Here is a 22,006-nt window from a genome sequence, read left to right as displayed (position 1 = left end):
TTCATTTTCTTTCTGCAGTTTCTGAAATTCTTACCCATCAGTGCTGAACACAGGAGTGGGGTCAAAATTTGAATATAGGCTATTTACACACATAAACTGTATATTTGTACTTTTCTCATTTTCCAAATATGCCTTTTGAAATGTTTGACAAAAGAACCTTTAAAAGGTATTTTCATAAGAAATTGTTAAAGTGACCTCTTGGAATCAGATTTAGGTTGAATTTCTTTTTTTCCTCTACTTACTTAATGCATTGCTTTTCAAAACCAAAGCTACATAATGTAAAATTAGCTTCTCTCTCTCGGTCAAAAAACATCTTTGGGGCACCTGGGTGGCTCAATCGGTTAAGCGTCCAACTTCGCTTAAGTCATGATCTCACAACTTGTGAGTTCAAGCCCTGCATCAGGTTCTGTGCTGACAACTCAAAGCCTGGAGCCTGCTTTGGATTCTGTGTCTCCCTCTCTCTCTGCCCCTCCCCCGTTCATGCTCACCCTCTCTCTCTCAAAAATAAACAAACATAAAAAAAATTTTTTAAAGAAAAACATCCTCTCATCTTTCTTATCATGGTTCTTAAGTACTGAGTATGCAAAATTGGCTTTCAGCTTTCAAAAGTGTGAATGCATTTAAAGGTAGAAGTCTAATATGAAACCTCTTATAACACATCTATTAGTCATGTATTCTGTCACATTACAGAACTCTTATTTATGTCAAGCCATAGTTGCACACTCTTTACTCACCCAAAATACAAGTGACAGTAGTTTTGCAATCATGTAAGTAACACAGGTAAGTCACATTAAAGCACTAATGAAGCTCTCATCCTAAATTCATCCCCTGGAAATAACACCAGTTAGTTGAGTGTTGGGACTTGTTGAAGCAAGCATTGATCAGTGGGATGTATACAGGTTTCCCTGCTATCTCCTACCACATCTTTCATAGGCCAAAATGGTGGACAGCAGAGTAGCCTCTGCTTTCTGAGGGTGTGCGTTACACTACTTGGCATTGCAAAAGTTCTGTACTGGCAGATCTGCAGGAATGAGAGTGTTTCTGAAAAACTCAATGTGAAAAATAGATGAAATAAAACAGAGGCTCTGAAGAAGCTTTGTGATTTTGAATTTCCCTCTTTAGTCTATCACTTTGTATTGTTTGAAAGATGAAGTGAATAATATAGTGTGCAAAATAATTTTTAGCAAATGTGTATTTAGGTCATTTGAGTCAAAAGAAAGATGGTGTAATATTTTCATGAAAAACAAGACAGAATCAGTCAGTGAACTACTGACCCCACCGCCATTTTTTTCCTGAGAAGAAAAATCACAATAAGTAATTTAACAAAAAGTTAATTTTCAACTACTAACAAAATGACTTAGTTTTACAACAACAGTAAACAGAAGGGGAAAATATCTTTCATATGAATAGTAAAATCAGTTTTTCTGAATATGTTGATATATGTTGAGAACTTATGAAAAGGGGATTCTGTTGGCACTGGTGAACAAAATCAGCTCTAAAATGGAATGCTTGATATAAAAAGATTACACAATTGAGATATTAATTATTTCAGTATTTGAAGTGTGATCTAACCCAAATATTATTTCCAAGAGTTAAGTCACTTCTTAAAAGAATGAAAGAAATACATTATGTAGTCTGCAATTACACAAACCATATACTTTCAAAAAGGGGGAAAAAAAGACCTGCATGGTCTCAAAGGATTATGGGTTCTTTTTTATTGTTCAAATAAAAATGCAGTGCATTACATCTGAAATATAAAAAATGTATTTGAAAAATGTTCCCAGTACAGACCTCTAAAATCATGGTATTGTACTCAACAAGACTGATCTCTAAAACTAAATATGGAGCATACAATCTATATCCCCCTGTCCCATAGGTTTAAAGTCAGGAAAATATAGGTTCTTTCTTAGTAAGACACCCCCCATCTTAACAAATTGTTTGGTGAATGAACACAACTCATGTGTTGTAATAATTATTGGGTGGTATCTATTACCTAGCAGGATTATTTTAGTTATAAAATAATCCTAGTTAACACAGGGAAAAAAAATAAGCAAAAAATTATAGGATAGTGGCAAAAGTCATAGATAAAATACTGTTAAATAGCATTACACACCTTTCTTAGTAAAGTGCTGTAATTTTATTTCATAGCTATGTTTGCAGGATATCATTTAGCTTTTCCCTTAAATTTGGCCATATCAATCATAAATTTATATATTTTAAGACCACTTCCTAAATTAAAAGATATAAATGTGTTGTTTACAAACTTCTAGACATTTTTGAGAAATCTTTTTACCCCTTATTCAAGCTACCAGCATAAAGAAATCATTTCATTTACTTTACAGCCAAGGAACCATATTACTATTGTCAACTCTGAGTCATTTACCTAAATTTTAGTTTTACCACTGTGGAATCTGCTTAATTAAAAAAAAAAAAAAAAGAGAGAGATTATTGATGCATTCATTACTTCACTTTTATGCTTACTTTCTTTTATATTTCAACCATATGATTTATTTTTCCATATGAGACAGGGTAGGACACATATTCTTCTTGAATACGTTATTGTTTATTGTTTTAAGTGAATGGAATAGATAAATCCCATTGAGTAGTTTAGTGTGGCTCTGTATCTTATATAAACAGGTAAAATGAAGACGTTATTTTGTATTCTGTGTAGTCACGTATATCATAAACTGTCTTAGTGACAAATGCAAAATTACCCTTATTACTTGCCCCAAGTTAGCTGTTGATCCCTTTCACTGATAATATACAAGTGTAGAGAATAAGAAGCCTTTAAAATTGGGGGGGGGGGGGGGCAGGGGGGGAAAGATACTTTCCACTAGATTACTGAAAATTGGAATTTTTATGTTGACTCTTGATGACTGGAAAGCCAATGTTAAGAATCAATATTTTCCAATATAAAATAGTACATTGAATTGTTTAATAATAAACAGTATATTAAGAGCCTATATATGCTGACTGGGAACCAGTGGTGGCTTTTTAAATTCTCAGAATGACTAAACATTTTATGGTTAGAAGCAACCACAAGTGATGATGAAGGTGCTCCATTTCTCTGTAGCAGCCATTACAATAAAAATCTTTACAAAATTACTTCACGATCAGCAAGAGAATTTTACTGGTATTAGCGGTAAAAGTGAAGAGAGAAGAGTGAAGAGAAGTGTGTATTAGTTTTAAAAGTGTGAGAAGGTAATAAAAAAACATGAAAAAGTGATAGATTTCTTCTATATGTGCCCTGCTGCAAACAAACTCTAAAGAGAGCAAGATGGGTACTTTAAAAGCCAGCATCGGGAAACATCCACTGATAATGCCCATTGTTTTACTTTATACTTAAATTACACAAGCAGAAAAGTTATGCTTATTAATAGTTTAATGTATGAAGGAAACATCCAGATTTCTGAATATGAAGGTACATATCTCACATTAATTTAAGTCTACATAAAGTAGAGCCTCTATACTGACATATTGAAATTTACTTTCTGCTTAGCCTTTTCTGTTATGTAAACAATTGTACATTTATTTGCCATTCTAAAACTTCAGGATCAAGTTTACATAATTTTGCTAAATTTCCGTGTTTGCTCAGAAGCAGTTTACAGTACTAAAACCAACCAGCCAAAGAACAGCTTCAACAGAAAGTTATGTCCAAAGGGGAAGAGGGAAAGAAAAAAAGAAAAATGATAAGAAAAATGCTAACTAAGGTAAAACGGATGGTGGTGGGGAATGGGCAGTCACAAATGTTCACAGAAAATAGGTCAGTTAGTAACTTCTTCTGCAAAAAGCCTACACACTTCAGTCAAGCACATCAGTAGAATGATTTGGGAGCATGAATTTTTTTCGGCCACTTGTGATTTCCTCTGAATGAAAAGGAATCTGCAGGCTAACAAGCCGATCCTCATCAGCCGAGCTGGTTCATATGCACACTGTTCATGTGAGGTGCCCAGGGTCCAGTCCACACCTATGAAAATCGAGCATACATTTTATTAAGTGTTACATCTGTAACACATATTTGATAAAAACAAAAATTAAGTGCTCTTAATATCTGTAAGCTAAAATAGCTAAATCTCACTCAATCTGCAACACGCTTAGAAACAATGAAGAAAAGCAATGATAAGCCCTTAATTCTCAAACAGGATCTGATTTATCATTTTTTAAAAACCATTACCTGAATACATATAGACTGATGATTAAAGAAGGAAAATGAGACAAAGATATGATATATACACCAAAATAAACTAAAATACACTAATAATTTCTGTAAATTTTCAGAGTTCTACATTGTTTTGCAATTTAAAATACTTAAAAGAAGTAACCTCTAGATGGCCCTTTTCACACCATTAGTAAATTCTGATGTATAAAATTATAACACTTTGCAACTTAAAACCTTTTGCCTACCATCGCTACCCAATGAAATATATTATGCCTTTGGTACCATTTTCCACATCTCTCTACTGTATTTAAGCTCTATTAAATTTCCCTCAATTTCCTCAACTTCCCATATTCACCATACTCCCTCACTACCATGATTTACCTGTATCCTGTTTGTCTTGGCACCTCATAAACACTAACTAAATGTTCACTGAATGATCAGCCTTACCGTTTGAGGGCCATTATTTTCTGTGGAGCTCGAAACCATCTTTATCAGGGAGTTCCAAGAGGGGTCTGCAGCATGAGGGCCATTAAATATGGGTCCTCCAGCACCATCAGGAATAGGTGCTACTGGAGGAATCATTGCGTTCCCATACACAGAAAAAGGCATACCCTTAAAAAAGAAGAAAGGAAAAATTATGCACATTAGTCATATCTTCAAGTCACTGCTTACTTTTCCCAATATAACCAATGGCATTAAAATTGATATTTGAAACTTCATCTTATTTTGAAAATATACATTATCTAGGTAATCTAAAAATTATTTTCCATCATATGATTTCTTCTAGCATTAGATTATATATAAGCCTAATACAGCCAAAATGTTTTCTCAAAGAACATTTCTCTAAACAACTGGGACAATATCAGGATATAAATATTTATATTTTAGCCAGATTTTGACATATAATTACAGTCTGAGGCCCACATATCATCTCATAAATACTTACCCACTTGGAAGTAAAATAAGGCTAATAATAAGAAAAACATTTAGAGATATAAAAATGCTTATTTAAGTCACCATTACCCCAACTTTAGGAAAGTCCATGTATCCTGCAGGAACATGCTGATGGAATGTACCAGAAGGAGTTACAATTCCTGTATTCTCTCGCTCCATTGCTTGATGCTGTGAAAACACTCCTGGATCGGACATTGGCCTATGAATCATGGGATTTCCCATCCCAGGGTTACACCAGTCTACTTTATCTGAGGGAAAACAAAGAGGCAGAAAAAAATAGTTGATATTTAACATCAAAAGACAGCAAAATAAAGTCTTTTCTGTATTTTTTTTCTAGAATTTTCCACACTGAATTGTGCTTCCCTTTAGAATAATGACCTACTTTTATATATTTACTGCAGTATTTCCGTGTTGGTAGGTAGTGATATAATAGGCTAATAAAATAACCTAAACACTGGTTATTACAAAAGAAAAACTGCTAAGGTAAGATAAGAGCTGGAGTCCCAGGAAAATACTAGCTTCTCCTTAATACAGTGAAATGGAGAAAACAATATGCTTGTATTAGACAATTTCCAGAATGCAATGATAAATTCAATGGGAGATCACATGGGAATAAAAAAATGGCGTGAACTCTTAAAATTGATTAGTCAAAACGAAGAGATATGAACACAGATCTTTTAAGAATGACTGTAAAAGTTACATATTACTTATGATATTTTAGTTAAATGCATAAACTTAATTTCTAGTAGGCAGGATAGCAGGTCTTACCTTGATTGCCACCAATCCCTTCAAAAGACCAGATTCCACTATGCCCTACTGATGTAGATAAATTACTCCCAATAACAGATGGAGCTGAAGTTCCAGTTTGCCTGATACGTGCAGAACGTTCAGTCCCAATGGGGACTGGAACTTTTCTGTCCTGAGAGACGTTGCTGGGCTTCTCTGACCCTAAAGGTACTGATGATGGGGCAGGCGAAGGTGCACGAACTCCAGAGGATACTGACTGTGCAGGAGAATCTAGAGAAAAGATATTTTGAAATAGTATACATGTCATCTATAGAGTATACATGTAATTTTGTAAAATCAAATCTTAAATCCTGAAGACACCATAAGTATGTGTTCTCTGAGGAAAATGAAGCATGAAAATAGTGCTAGAAAATTATGTATACTGAAATTTGGTTAAGGTCCAGGACTTTGCAATAATTTTTAAAAATTTGATTCACAATTTTTCCATTTAGTTACATGACAGAATGTAAAGATGTCCAACTACACATGTGATATAACCCATTAAACTAATTAATATTTAAATAAATTAATGTTTGACATTGAGTAAAATAAACACCAGAGCAATAAGAAGACAATGTTTAAAGTAAAAAAGGTGAACAACACCAAAACAGAGGTGGGGAAAATCATGCCTGTATTGGCAATTTCCAAACTGCACTCCTTGAGAACACGTCTCCATTGGTATACAATGACAAAAACAAAGGGATTCAGGTATCCAACAAATTTGGAAAATCTAACATAAAAAAATTAGTTTCTTTCAATCAGGACTTCAAGAAACCTTAACATGCTAATAAAATTCCAACAGAAAGCTATGCCTCATTGCCCAACTTTGTTTTATTGTATTACATGGTATTCCACAGAGCAAGCTTTCTGAAATGACAATTTAAGCTTTATGTATCAAAACAAGGTGAGTTCTTAATATAGTCAATGTGGGAGTATTCTTTAGTGATTCAATCTCTTCATGTACTACAGAGAAGAAAAAAATAAGAAAACCAAAACTTTATATCTTGTGAAAAGTTTAAGTATCAAGCACACTTAAATTTAAAGAGGGTATAAATGGTGGAGCTTGAAGCTTAAAAGTTTAAACAGTTACCTGCCTATCTACAATTTACTCATAACTGCCTGACTGTATGCCCTAGAGATAGTCATTTAATACTATTTTTCCATTTAACCATCTTTTTAACATTTACGTTTTCCGTGTGTGTGTGTGTGTGTGTGTGTGTGTGTGTGTGTGTGTGTGTGTGTCTGTATTCCTCCAAAAGGATTCGGGTAGCTAATAAATTTGCAAAATCAATCAATCCATCTATCTATCTACATACAAATACACATACCCAAAAGCATATTGCTTCTACTTCCCAAGCTATGAGAATCTGGAGGACAAAGAAAATTCAGTGATATTATTAGCCTAAATATGCTTAAAAATGATTTGCTATACATATTTTAGAATCATATAGACTTGGAAAGTACTATACTGTGGAGATCAATGTTGTTTTACTAGTGCTTACAGAGGTCCACTTAGGCTAAATCAATAGTACCACCTCTCTCAATGAGTTGTGGTGATATTATTAACCAAAAAAAAAAAAAAAAAAAGAAAAGAATGTGAAAGTACCTTATAAATTGTAATTTATTATAAAGATATAGATAATGGGAAACAAAAACATGAAACTTCTGAGCTTATCTGTAAAAGTAAATCAAGAAAACTTTTACCATTTAATAAAAAATTAAAATATATCTCCTGTGGGGGCAGCACCTGGGTGGCTCAGTCAGTTGAGCATCCGACTTTGGCTCAGGTCATGATCTCCCGGTTTGTTAGTTCAAGCCCCACATCGGGCTCTCTGCTGACAGTGCGGAACCTGCTTTGGATCCTCTGTCTCTCTCTCTTTCTGCCCCCTCCCTGCTCACGCTCTCTCTCTCAAAAGTAAATAAAACATTACAAATATATATATATGTGGTCATGGATCCATTAGCATTTCTTGACAGCATTACTTTTAACAAATTGTAACAAAATAGAAAAGCCAACTATGTGTCTTTGAAGCAACTAAAAGTATTTTAAAATTCACCTTAAAATTATACTGGTATAAGAGGGAATTCTAAGAAGATGGAGGTTCAGCAAGCAGCAAGTTTTGATTCTTCCCAAATCCTTCCATAAAACAATCTACCAAGTAAACAAAGCCAAAAACCCATGGATAACATCTATTACAAACCTAACAAAGTATCCAAATGAACTGAATAATACAAGTGAATGGGACAAATCACCAACAGCTACAACAAGACCTCTGTGTTGTCAGCATCTGTGTGAAAAGAAGCAATTCTCCAGACCTAAGAACAGAATAGGAGAACAACAAAACAGTCAAAGGTAGTCAGAGGAAAAGCAGAAAAGGCCAATCAGAACAGCAGGCGAAAGTGGGATACTTCTGCCTATGCTGGGTAACTACAAGAGATTTACAATAAAGTCTGAAGAAGTCAGAGCAATAGTGGCCCTATGAACTCTCAAAAGTATCTGCTGAAATCTCATTCCAGAATAAAGCGCCACACAGATAGGAAACTTCTGGGAACAGATTCCAAATTGAGCAGGAAAGAGACAACAGAGCAAATCAAACACAAGATCATTTAAGAGAAGGCAGAGGTGAGGGTGGTGGGAGGGTAAGGATAACAAAGCCAGGAAATATAATGAAGTACAAGGCCATATTTGTGCATACTTACCTAAAAGACAAAATTCTAGAGCTTTTAAGCTAGAAAAGATATCTGATCCACTTACCCTTTCTAAATATTCAGGAAAACTCATTTCATTTAAAAATGTAAAACAGAATAAAACTGAAGCCAAATTCCATACAAAGCTATTTATGTGAACTAACAGAGATATGAACCCATAACATCTTACAGACAATAAAAACATGCCAGAAAGAAAGCTCTAATATTCCAAAGGTGTATCAGAAAGAAAGCTGTATTCTAAAATTCTAATGTGGGCTAAGAGAAATGCAAGAAAAACATATGAAAAACAGCATAATTCAGTAAAGCTGGAAACAATGACAAAACTCGGGAAAGTATTGGAAATAAGAGAATATTCCAGAAGGTGTAAACACAAGGGATAAAGTTTTAGGTTTTGTTTTTTAAACTATGTACCAAAAGGGCATAATTACATACCTGAGAAAAATCAACCCATTATAACTAAGGTCAAGACAAAGTCAAAAGTAGTAGGCAGGCAAGAAGGATGGATGGATGGAATGATGGACAAATGAGTTCTACCTCTCCTAGAATCACCCCTAGAAACCTGCCCAATCCTCAGTGTTAGATCTAGTCTCTCCTTCCTTTCCTGAATCCTTCCGAAAACAAAAGCAAAACAAAGCAAAATAACAGCAACCCTCCATGTTCTGTTTAAATGGACAGAATAATGAGGCCTGCCTGCTGACTTGCCCCATTTAAGAAATCTGTCCTCTCCACAGATTCTGCCAATCTCATAGCCATATTTTTATCAGATGACTGTTTACTGCTTCCTCCCTGCAGGCTTACTGGACTAATGATGGCATGTGAGTGAAGAATGATCCATTTCAGGCTTGGAGAACCTTCTTTAGAAAAAGAATATAAAATTACAAACACAAAACTAGGTATATGGCTTTGGCAGGGTCCCTTGGCAAATAAGGTACCCTGAAGCTTAAACTTCATTGGCTTCGTGGTAAATCCATTTCGGTTTTGAAATGACAACAGGTCCTGAAAGAGCAAAGTGACTTACACATTTAAAAAAAAAAAAAAATGTTCCTTCAAGAAAATTACTCTGTTTCTTCATGCTTCTGTTCAGTGTTTACTGAACTACCATTGATAATGAGATTAATGTGGCTGGTCATGACTAGCTTACAAAAATGTTTTTAAAGGGGAAAGAAAACAGAATAGAAAACACCAGCATGCAACATACATTGTAAGGATAACAACTATTTTGTAAATATATTATTTCAACTACACACACACACGTATATTGTGTCACAGTGTAAAATTAGTTTCTTCCTTTCAAAATTATGTTTTACTGCTTTTTGATCTGACAACAGTTTTATAAGACTGAATGTCAACACGGTCCATTGACTAAATTTGCCAAGGACTGAAATGCACAGACTAGAGCCAGTGATCAGTACCAGTGCATGAGCTGACTGAGTGTTGGTAAAACAGATCTTAGTAGTTTGAGTGGAATAAGGGCTCAGGTGATCTCTACCTAGCCTTTATATGCAGAAGGTTCTTGGGTATCACCAATCTATTATTCTGGGGCCTCAAGAAAGGGTTCTTTGTTTTCTAACAAAAAATTTACAGAAGGGTCTTGTGTCCACCACATCCCAACTTAACTTGCCAGGTCCTAATATCTGGTGTCCTAAAGGAGAGGGAGTGAGAAGATGTATAGACTACATGGAGAAATATGACAGAACCTGTTCACATAAAACCAGACAAATACATTATGAAAAATAAGTCACATGCTTCTGTGGTTAGTTCTACAAAAGCATCCAGAACAGCAACTTTTAAAAGTATGTAGATAAATACTGAAAACAAAATCTTGAAAGACTAGAAGAAATGAAAATACAAAATTACATTCCTATGAACAGATTAACAAAGTAAATGGTCATTAAAAAATAACAGTATTAAGATCTATACTAAGTGAAGAAAGTGCAGACTGGTTAAAAATTCAGTATTAGAGGTAAAAGTGAGAGTCTTGCCTGAATCACTTTAATGGTTGCAAAACAATGACTCAAATCATAACTCCCACATGTATGAGTTGTCGTTATACTGTAAGGAAGAGAGTTCCCATGTAAAATTTTAATTTCTTAAAAAAAAACCAATTAAATTAAATTCTAAAATCTTATTCATAATCATTATGAACTTATGGATTCTTATTTTATCCCATGAGCTGCCATTATTCATTATGGTAGTCAAATTTTCCTGAATTTGGCCAGTGGGAGTCCCTTTAGTAAAGCTGCTTCCTGTGTGTTGCCATGTCCCCATCATTTTAAACAATTACTAACACCAGAAGACTTTGCAGGCTCCCCTTATGCTTTCCCTCCCCCAACTCTAGAATCAGCTAAGAAAGCCTAGTTTCTGGGGCACCTGGGTGTTTCAGTCCTCTGAGCATCCGACTCTTGATTTCAACTCAGGCATTATCCCAGGGTCATGGGATCAAGCCCCATGTCGGGCTCTGCACTGAGCATGGAGTCTACTCAAGATTCTCTCTCTCTCCCTTCCTCTGGCCCCCTCCCCCAATTGTGCTCATGCGCTCCCTCTCTTAAAAAAAAAAAAAAAAGGCATAGTTTTTTTCAGTGGACAAAAATATTTAACAGATAGATAGAAACACTGGATGTGCTCACTGCTATTAAAGATTGTTTTTAGGCCCTTTCAGTAGATAGCGCTAGAGGGAAAATTGCAATTTTATATGATTCACTCCAATATATAGATAATTGAAAAATCATGAGTTCACAGTGATCCTCTAATTCTAATCCAATTCCATAGGGTTCTTCCTTGCCTTACCCCATTTTACACCTCTCTTTTCTCACAGTGAGGACCATGCATCCCAGCATCATCAATATACTTATTAACCCAATCCTATAATAAACCCCATAATTTTAGAACTGCTTATCCGTAACATTATAAAAATCACATGTCCTAAGCAGAATTGAAGATTTGTCTGAAATCTCGTTGTCTTTAGAGTGAAGGGTATATAAAGTACTATGTTCACAAGTTTTTTGAATTGTTCTATTTTTTTTTAAATTTTTTATGCTCATTTATTTTTGAGAGAGAGACAGAACATGAGCAGGGAAGGGGCAGAGAAAGAAGAAGACAGAGAATCTCAAGCAGTCTCTGCGCTGACAGCGCAGAGCCCAACGCAGGCCTTGATCCCATGAACTGTGAATCGCGAATCATGACTTGAGCTGAAATCAAGAGCTGGACACCCACTGAGTGAGTCACCTAGGCTCCCCTGGATTATTTTTTTAGTAGGTTTATGTTAATAATTTGCAATACAGATAAGTTTGTTTCTATTTATGTTCAATTTTAGCATTTTTCCTTCAACAAAGTTGGGTGTGGTGTTTTTGGAATTTATAAACATTAACATCATTTCAAAAGTAAAATTTTTATATTACTCAGACAAGTGCTACTTCTTCCCCCGTTCCCTTATAATCTGCCTGAAAGGATGATGAGGAATAAGAACACAGTCTCACAGAAACTCTACACAGATTACGTACTAATTACAAAGGGAAAAATTCTAATTTGACAGTACAGAAACCTAGTATTCATGATCTTAACAAAATGATTCAAAGTTAACAGTGCCAATAATGGCACAAACTTAACATTTTATATTTTCTAATGCAATATACTGAGATAAGGACACAACATTGACTACATACTAAAATTCCTGTCAAAAACACTTAGCCTAAATTTAATCATGAAGAAATATCAGAAAAACAAATGAAGGGGAATTTTATCATCAACTGACCTGTACTCTTCAAAATGTCTTTCTTTGGAAGACAAAGAAAGACTGAGGGAACAGTTCCAGAATATTTCACACTAAAAAGACATGGAATTCAATATAATCTGTGATCTTGATTTGAATCTTGGATGAGAGGAAATAATATTTATTATTTAAACTATATAATTTAAACTATATAATTATTATTATTTATAATTATAATATTTATAATTACTAGATGTTATTGGGACACCTAGTAAATGTAAATATGGACTATGTATTAGCTAATACTGTCCAACATAAAATTTGCTGAATTTGCTAATTGTACCATAGTTGTAGCAGAGAATATTCTTATTTTTAAGAAATATAATCCTTTAGAGTATTCAGGGGAAAATAGCTTGATACCTGCAACTAACTCTAAAATGGTTCAGAAAAAAAATTCTATACACCTACACACCCAGAAAATGAAAGAATGTGGCAACATGTTAACAACTGGTGAATCTGAGAAAAATATATAAGGGTTCTTTGTACTATGCTTACAAGTTTAAAATTATTTTAAGATAGACCTGAGAGACATTGTCTAATGTAATACATTTACCCTGAGTGATTCATGGTTCGAAGGGAAAAAAAAATGTATAAAAAATGTTTTAGGGCAATTGGGGATATCTGAATAGGAAGTACGTATGACGTGACATTACTAATATTAACGTTTATTTGATAATGGTATTGTGGCTGTGTAAGAAAATGTCCTTATTTTTAAGATGGACACTAAAGTTTTTAGGTCACAAGTGTCATAGCTAAACCTTACTTTCAAATGTTTCAACAATAAAAAACTGGAGATTACATAAAATGGAGCAAAATGTTTAAAAAATTGGTAATTTTAAGGAGTTAACAATTGAAAGGAATATGGATGCTTCTTAAAGTATTCTTTCAATTTTTCTGTAAGTTTGAAAATTTCTGAAACTTTTAGAAAATTAAAAAAAAATTTTGTAATGTTTATTTCTGAGAGAGAGAGAGAGAGAGAGAGAGAGAGAGAGAGAGAGAGAGAGAGAGCACAAGAGAGCGCACGAGCAGGGGAGGGGCAGAAAGAGAGGGAGACACAGAATCCGAAGCAGGATCCAGGCTCTGAGCTGTCAGCACAGAGCTCAACGCAGGGCTCGAACTCGTGAACTGCGAGATCATGACCTGAGCTGAGGTCGGATGCCCAACCGACTAAGCCATTCAGGCACCCCTGAAACTTTTTGAAACTTCAAAAAATGTTGGAATGCATCAATGAAAACAATTTTAATAGCTTCAGTGATATTCTGTATCAATCAGCAATGTATTAGAAAACTTAACCTATACTGGTTGCATTGTTACAAAAAGCACAATGTTTTTTCAACCAAAACAAAAATCAAATAAACATTAAAACCAAACCAAAAAACAAAAAATAAAAAAAAAAAAAACAATGAAAAGTCCACACAGTGAAACAAACTATAGGGCAAAACAACCTATCATACTTTCTGAATTTCATCACAAAATCCCTGAATCTATTTCCTAAATAAATATTAATAAGTATGTTTTTATTATGCATAAAAACAGTCTCTGCTTCTGAGAACCCATTCTAAAGATTAGCTACCAAAAATTTCAGAGTAATACGCACATGAGCAGGGAAGGGGCAGAGAGGAGAGAGAAAGAGAGAGAAGATCCTAAATCCACCCCAAGCTAACAGCATAGAGCCCGACGTGAGGCTCGATGCCACAAACTGTGAGATCATGACCTGAGCAAAAATCAACTGATTGACCCACCCAGGCACCTACCCCTCAGGTTAACCCTTTTCAAGGAGCAGTCATGTTGCAATTTTAACTCCTTTTCTCCCAATTCCTATTTTTTCATGAACATAAAAATCAAAAATTATCCAACACACACACACAAATATGAATCACCTATATGTAGACATCTTAAGGAATATGTTTATTCCTATGATGGTTTAGTTTCAGCTCAACATAGAAGACACTGATCCAGATCTGTTATATATTTAGGTATAAAAATTAATGTTCAGAGGAGTATAAGAAAAAACTAAGCAGGTGAAATCACTCAAAAATTATAATGTATTTCAGACTTTTTAATCATTTGCTATTTATAAAAATGTTTGTTCCTCTGTTCCCATTTCATTAGTCTTGATATATTCAAGACTTGTTCACAGCTCGTAAGTCATCTTTTGTCTTTGCCCACTTAAAACCTCTTGCTCTTAAGGAAACATATACAAACTCTTCTTATGGAATTATAATGTATAATACTCACCATTCGATGCTGATGAACATGGAGTCAACAAACTAAGTGGGGAAAAATGTTGTCTGTTAAAGTTAGCAGCTGCAGGTGCTCCTCCAAGGGGTGCCCCAGGTCCATACATTTGACCTCCTGAAAGGTTTGAGGCAAAGTTTCCCAAATGTGTAGAAGAAGGTGTTACAGAACCATATGGCGAGTCCATGTTGACAATACCTGAAAGACAGAAGATAATTTATAATAGTTACCTATAGGAGAAAAAAATTAAAAAAAAAAAACTAAATTAAAATTAGGAGACCTCTAAAATACCCCCAAATATTTTAGATTTCTCCTTGCTATTTCTTCCAGTCCATTGACTCATTTTCCCTTCTATAAAGAGAACTATAAAAAAGGAACAATTATCAAGGAAAATTATTTTTATATTTAATTTTAATATATGATACTTTAATTATAGAATACATGTAGATTTAATATCAACATTGGAATTTCAACTGGCCTAATGGCCAAGGAATTACATAAAAACTTATCTTTAAAAAACTCAGGAGGGAGAGAGGGATGACTAGGCAAAGCAGAGACTATTTCTATGACACTGAAAAAATTCTGTATGATACTATACTGATGGATACATGTCATCAAACATTTGTTCAAACCCACAGAATGTAGAACACCAAAAGTGAACCGTAATGAAAACCATAGACTTTGATAAGGATGTGTTGATAGAGGTTCATCAATTCTAACAAATACACAACTCTGGTCAGGGATACTGATAATGGAAGAGGCTCTGCCTGCTGGGGGCAGGAGATATGTGGGAAATTCTGTACTTTCCTCTCAATTTTCTTTATGCTTTTCTGTGAACCTAAAAGTGCTATTTAAAAAATAAAGTCTAGGAGCTAAGGTTCCCAGCAGCTGGCTCTGGAGAGCATGGGGTCCTGCAGAGTAAAGATTTAAATCCCAAGGTCATGGCAAAACATCTGAAGTTCATTGCCAGGACTGTGATGGTACAGGAAGGAAATGTGGAAGGTACCCACAGGACCTTAAACAGAATCCTCACCATGGATGGGCTCATTGAGGACATTAAGCGATGGCGGCGGTACTATGAAAAGCCTTGTCACCGATGACAGAGGGAAAGCTATGAAACCTGCCAGTGGATCTACAACATGGAAATGACTCGCAAGATCAACTTCTTGATGTGAAAGAACAGGTAGATCAGTGGCAGTGCTGTTGAGGCCTATCCACCTGTATCCTTCTATCTCAAACCCCATTTTTTCTTACCTTTTTTATAATAAACTCAATCATGTATATGCAAAAAAAAAAAGTCTAAAAAAACTATAGGGGGGAGAAAAACATAGCTATACTTCCAGAATGGATAGATCTGATGATCAGCATCTTAACTAAGTGGCCATCCTTTCTATAGCTAATAGTGAAACAATCTTCAGTGAATGCCTCCTGATGTAATACAGTGTGAGGTTCAAAACATCACCCATTTGAAGTTCCTGCCAAATGTCTGACTTGAATGTAATCATGGACTAAGGAAACAGATGAATCTAATCAATCATGGACTAAGGAAACAGATGAATCTAATCTAAAATGTGGGACATTCTTCAGAACAACTGGACTCTTCAAAGGATTCATGTCAAGAAAAACAAAGGAAGGTAGTGAGATTTTAGACTGGGGGAGACCACAGAAACATGGCAGCCAAAAGCAATGTGTGAACCTTGACTGAATCTTGGATGAAAAGAAAAAAAAAAGAAAGAAACAAAGAAACACACAGGCACAATAGTTATATATGGGAGGATGGTACTACATATTGGTTGGTATTGTCTAATTAATGTTAATTCTCTTGAGTGTGGTATTTGTGGTAGAACTGTGAAGGCAAACATGCCTGTTTTGCTGACCTGAATTGAGTAGTATTCCCAACAGACTCTCAAATTAAACTTCATGCTAACTTTGGCTCTAATCAACTATACACCCCCCAAAACCTCAGTTCCTTTATAGAGCTGGCCTTTTTTTCCTACCCTTCCACAAAAATAAGAATTTGTTTCCTTTTTCTCTAAATCTTAATTTTAGTCTTTCTCAACACACTACCTAGAATTCACCTTCTTTTGAAAAGTGAAGTATTTTCAATAAATTCCAACTATCATAAATATGAAATATAAAAACATTTCCAATGCATTGGCATATGATGATCTTTTAATTCTAACATTTCAGTACTCAAGAGAAATTGTATTATTTTGTAAGTACACATAAATACTTCCATCAGTCCCCAGCAAAGAAACATTTACTGACCATGTTCATTACATTGTATTCACATGTCCTAGGAATAGGTAAAAATTACATCCAGTTCCCATTAAATTTAGAAATTTTTAGTCCCTTCAATAACACAGATCAGGTTAGCAACATTTCTGCAAAAGGCTGAATAGTAAATATTTTCAGGCTATCATTAAAGCATGAAAGTAGCTATAACACAATATGTAAATGAATGGGCATGGCTGTGTTCCAATAAAACTTTACTTATGAACACTGAAATTCAAATTCCTATTTTTTTGTGCCACACAATATTATTTAAAAAATATTTTTAATCATTAAAAAAATCTTACACTATTATTAAATCTCAATTTTAAAACGTAACAAATGTAAAAATAGGCAGCAGGCCATTTTTGGCCCATGGACAATAGTTTGTCTATCTCTGGTACGGCTTATCTTTAATTACTTGAAATGTTCACATCAAAATACATAGCTCTAGAGGCAACTTGGTATCCCAAATTGGACAATGCAACAGAAAAAGAACATTATTGGAAAAACCGGTGAAATCTGAATAAAGTCTGTAGTCAATTGTACTATACCAATATTAACTTCTTAGTTTTAAAAAATAAAGGATTATATAAAATATTTATACTAGGGGAAGATGGGTAATTACAGAAGAATTCTTCTATAAATTTAAAACATTTCAAAGTAAAAAGTTAAAAAAAAAAGCAATCACTCACAACTAGGAGATCTTTCTTTAAGTTCTCTATAAATACCAGCATCATATTAAATGATAATAGAGCTTTCCAAGAAAACATATATTTGATAGTGTACTTTCTATTACAGTAGCCACTAGCCATATGTGCTTATTAAATATTGAAATAAGGCCAGCTTAGAGTCACAATGAAAAACAGTATGGAGACTGCACAAAAAATTAAAAATAGAACTGCTATATATAAACCAGCAATTCCACTTATGGAAATATAGCAAAGGAAACAAAATCATTAACTCAAAAAGGTATCTGCATTCCCATGTTCACAGAAGCATTATTACAATAGCCAAGACATGGAAACAACCAAGGTGTCCATCAACAGATGAATGGATAAAGATGTCGTGGGTGCACATGCATACATATGTGCGCGTGCATGCGCGCGCACAGACACACACACACACACACACACACACACACACACAGAGGAATATTATTCAGCCATAAAAAGGAAGGAAATCCTGCCATTTGCAACAACATGGATGGACCTGGAGGGAATTACAGTAATTGAAGTCAGACAGAGAAAGGCAAATACTGTATGATCTCAATATGTGGAATCTAAAAACAAACAAATGCATAGAAAAAGATCAGATTTGTGGTTACCAGAGGTGGGAGAAAGGGGAACTGGAGGAAGGTGATGAAAAGGTATTTATAGGATAAATGAGTACCATAAGGATGTAATGTACAACATGATGACTATAGTTAACACTGCCGCAGGATATATATGAAAGTTGTTAAGAGAGTAAAATCCTAAGAGGAAAAAAAAAATCACAAGGAAAAATAATTTTTTCCCTCTTTTTTATTGTATCTATATGATGATGGATGCTAATTAAACTTATTACAGTAATCGTTTCACAATATAAGTCAAATCATTATGCTGTACACCTTAAACCTACACAGTGATGTATGTCAGTTTTATACAGTTTTCAATAAACGGCTAGTTTGACCAAGAGGAATTTCTAATTTTATTCAATTTTAATTTGAAGAGCACATACGATTAGGAGCTACCTTATTAAAACTATGTGGCTCTGTATTTTTCTCATTATTTTTTTTATTTTCTTTTTTTTATATTTATTTATTTTTGAGAAAGAGACAGAGCATGAGTGGGGGAGGGACAGAGAGAGAGGGAGACACAGAATCTGAAACAGACTCCAGGCTCCGAGCTGTCAGCACAGAGCTGGACGCATGGATGGTGAGATCATGACCTGAGCCAAAGTGAGACGCTCAACTGACTGAACCACCCAGATGCCCCTGTTTTTCTCATTATTTTAAAAACAAAAAAGACAGAAATGAAATCAAATTTTAAAAAGCTTTATTACTTTTTGAAATAAACCTTTTTTAATTTTAATTTATTAAAACAAAAAAGACTGCTTTATTTTGAGAGAGAAAAATATATCTAACGAAGAAATTTATCTGTGGGAAATTCAAGATAAAGTCCACTGTGGCTTCTAAAAAGACTTTTTTGAAAAACGTCATACTTGGAGCACCTGTGTGGCTCAGTCGGTTGAGCGTCCTACTCTTGGTGTCAGCTCAGGTCATAATCTCAAGGTTTTGTGGGTTCGAGCCCCGCGCTGCCAGCATAGAGCCTGCCTGGGATTCATTCTCTCTCTCTCTGCCCCTTCCCCACTTGCGCTGTTTGTGTCTCTCTCAAAATAAATAAAAAAACTTAAAAAAAAATAAAATATAAAAACCCATACTCAACACATCTAATACTCAAAACAGCATTTAAGTGAACTAAATACAACAATCTCTATCTGGCCCATTCATGGAATAAAAATATTAGAAAATGACCAAGAGTTTTCCTATCACTTGTATAAAGGAACAGCTGCAGAATGTTAGAAAATACAAACTCACCTGAGGGACTTGGAGCGGGTCTCTGTAATGGTGGTCTAAAACCTGGAGCTTTGGAAGTATCAGACTGATGTAAAGGATCTGAATTTGGCAAATATGAGGATTTTCCTGATAGCATAGATTCTGGCGTTGACTGAGATGAAACAACAGATCCTCCCCAGAAGGCATGAGCAGAAGTAGGGCTGTTTTCGAACAATGTGCTAAAGGGCCCAAATGGTAAGGGGGCACTGAAATTGGGAGCAATAGGCTTATTTGCTGGATGTACTGAATTTTGACAAGCACTTTGTGTACTTAAGGTTGAAGGTAGCTGGACAGAAGAGGGAACACTGTGAGGTCTTTTAATGTGATTGACACTTAGGACTGCAACAGATGAACTCTGCACTGGAGCTGGATTCTTGTGAGGGGCCGTTGTGCCATGAGAGGGTGGTCTAATAGCAGGGGTTTCCATTTTAGGAGCAGGCTGGGAGCATCCCATTTGTGTCTGAGGCATAGGGTAAGTCACTGGGGCAGTAGAAGGCACCGCCACTGGAGCAGAACTTGTTGTTGCTAAAGGAGGAACAGTCATTCTAACTTCCGGGGGAGGAACCTGAGACTGCTGAAGAGGTGGTCTTGGCTCCTGAGAAACAGATCCCGGAGGTTGTTGCTGAGTAGAATGAACTGATGAACTCCCAGAAGAACTGCTGCTGTTTGAAAGTCTACTGTTTGCTGTTTCTACTACTGGTGGACTACCTGCTTCCTGTTCAGAGGAAGATGCCCCTTTATTTGGAGATGCTGTTCCACAATCCAAAGGGCTGTTTCTAGAAACCCCTCCTGACTGGGCTGGTGGTGATGGGGAAGATGGGGATGATACTGGGTAGTGTTCTTTGGCAGTAGGCATAGGATATGTGGCATTTGTGGGTGCAGTGCTGTTGTTGCTTGCTGTGGTTGTGACTGTTGTGGTGGTGGCATTGGATGTCTTCACAACTGTGACAAAAAGCTGCCTTCTGACAGAAGGTGAACTTGGACTGCCATTTGTAGATGTACCAGGCACCGTTGAAGCTGATGAACTGGTTGTAGTTGTTGGACTTGAAGTTAAAGAACCTGCTGAATTCACCTGAGAACCACTGCTATTCTGATTGCTATGGCGAGGCACCATGTGAGGCTTAGGCGAGTTAGTAGCTCTGGCAGGGCTCAAAGGCCTGACAGGAAAAGGACCCCAAGTGGATTGAGCTGGTGGAAAAGTACCTCCAAAGTGGGTCATGGGCAACCTTGGTGGACGGATCTGCTGGAAAGTCTGAGCAGCAAGCAAAGCATGTGCAAACTGTGGAGGAGGATATGCTAATGGAAGAGAAACTGGAAAACCAGGCCTCACATTATTCACTGGGTTCTTAATGGTTTTATGAGTAGATGCAGAAGAAATTGCAGGCACCGTGAGTGCTGTGGCAGTTTGAGATGTTGATGACAGAGCTACAGTCGTCATTTTAATTCCCATTAAGGAACTGTTAGCAGCAGTGGTGGTAGGTGCTGATGACCCTATTTTGGAATTTGCTGAGGAGCTTTTCAAACGATTCTTTGGAATAAGTTCATCAATTTCTTTGTCTGGATCCTTGATCAGAGCATTGATCAACTGAGTTGCCTGTCTTGTTGATTCAGTGCCACCCCTGTAAGTTGACCAAGAAGAAAAAGTTAGGTCCAATTTCCCCTCCTTTTTAATAGGTATAGCCTAAATTCATTTGTGTGAGTGTACACATACATACAGAGAACAAATAACAAAGGTTAGGCAGCAATTTTCTGACTATTCTTGAGGTATTCTGCAAACAGAGCAATAAACTGGCCTGGTATGCCGTTATATTTTTCAAAGGAATAGTAAACGACTTTTCAAAAATGCATTTTGCTATTGTTTCCTTAGACTAAGAAGTCATTTTCCCATCGTAAAATGCATTACAGTTAGAAAAACCACTGCATTTAAAAGCCTGTGTAATCCATAACACTATAATTAAACAGTTGGTCAATGTTAAAAGCAATATAAGTAAACAAAGAACAATAACAAAAAAACTGAGTAAAAAAAGTAGTGTTTTATTTTAAGTCCCGGTACCTAAGATGACCCCATCTATGACCCCCACCTCTGACTAAACTCTATTAGAATGATTCTCATACTTCCTCTGAAAAGATGTCTCAGAAGGAGAGAGGAATCCTGACAGGGCCAACAATGGGCATCAGGTCAAACCCTAGTGTTAAATCTTCAGGAAAATATTTGATTGCAAGGAAAGCCTTATGGAAACCCTAAGGGGGAAATTACTCATAGAAGGTATCTGCTTCCCTCTTGTCTAGATAAAGCAGGTTGGGACTACCCACCTATCCCAGGAAAGGGAAAAACAAGATAGGAGAACAAATACAAAATAGAGATGGCTAACTGCCTCCCTTAAAGGTAGACTATATAACTATCAGCTCCTAAGGGGCACCTGCCTTTCATAACCAAACTTATGATTTCTTAGAATATCCTATCTTTATTTAAAGGGGATTAAGGTACAGACATCTTCAATGTAAGACAAATACCCATTTCAGG

General features: G+C 35.6%; 1 protein-coding gene across 6 annotated transcripts in view; it reads right to left on the bottom strand.

Moving 5' to 3' along the window:
- Positions 1 to 3,364: 3,364 nt before the first annotated feature.
- Positions 3,365 to 22,006, bottom strand: part of ANKRD17 (ankyrin repeat domain 17) — a 163,508-nt gene continuing 144,866 nt past the window's right edge. For all 6 annotated transcript variants that reach the window (XM_042984388.1, XM_042984389.1, XM_042984392.1 and 3 more), the window contains 6 exons: positions 19,465 to 21,101; positions 14,616 to 14,813; positions 5,882 to 6,130; positions 5,183 to 5,361; positions 4,607 to 4,771; positions 3,365 to 3,967 (listed from right to left, as the gene is read on the bottom strand). In XM_042984388.1, the coding sequence (XP_042840322.1) occupies positions 3,908 to 3,967; positions 4,607 to 4,771; positions 5,183 to 5,361; positions 5,882 to 6,130; positions 14,616 to 14,813; positions 19,465 to 21,101 (2,488 nt within the window). In that variant the 3' untranslated portion in view covers positions 3,365 to 3,907. The remainder of the gene's footprint in view (positions 3,968 to 4,606; positions 4,772 to 5,182; positions 5,362 to 5,881; positions 6,131 to 14,615; positions 14,814 to 19,464; positions 21,102 to 22,006) is intronic.

The sequence above is a fragment of the Panthera tigris genome, chromosome B1 (genome assembly GCF_018350195.1).
Source record: "Panthera tigris isolate Pti1 chromosome B1, P.tigris_Pti1_mat1.1, whole genome shotgun sequence".
Classification (NCBI taxonomy): Eukaryota; Metazoa; Chordata; class Mammalia; order Carnivora; family Felidae; genus Panthera; species Panthera tigris.
Note: the sequence above shows the minus strand (reverse complement) of the source record. Positions and strands in the feature narration are given on the sequence as shown.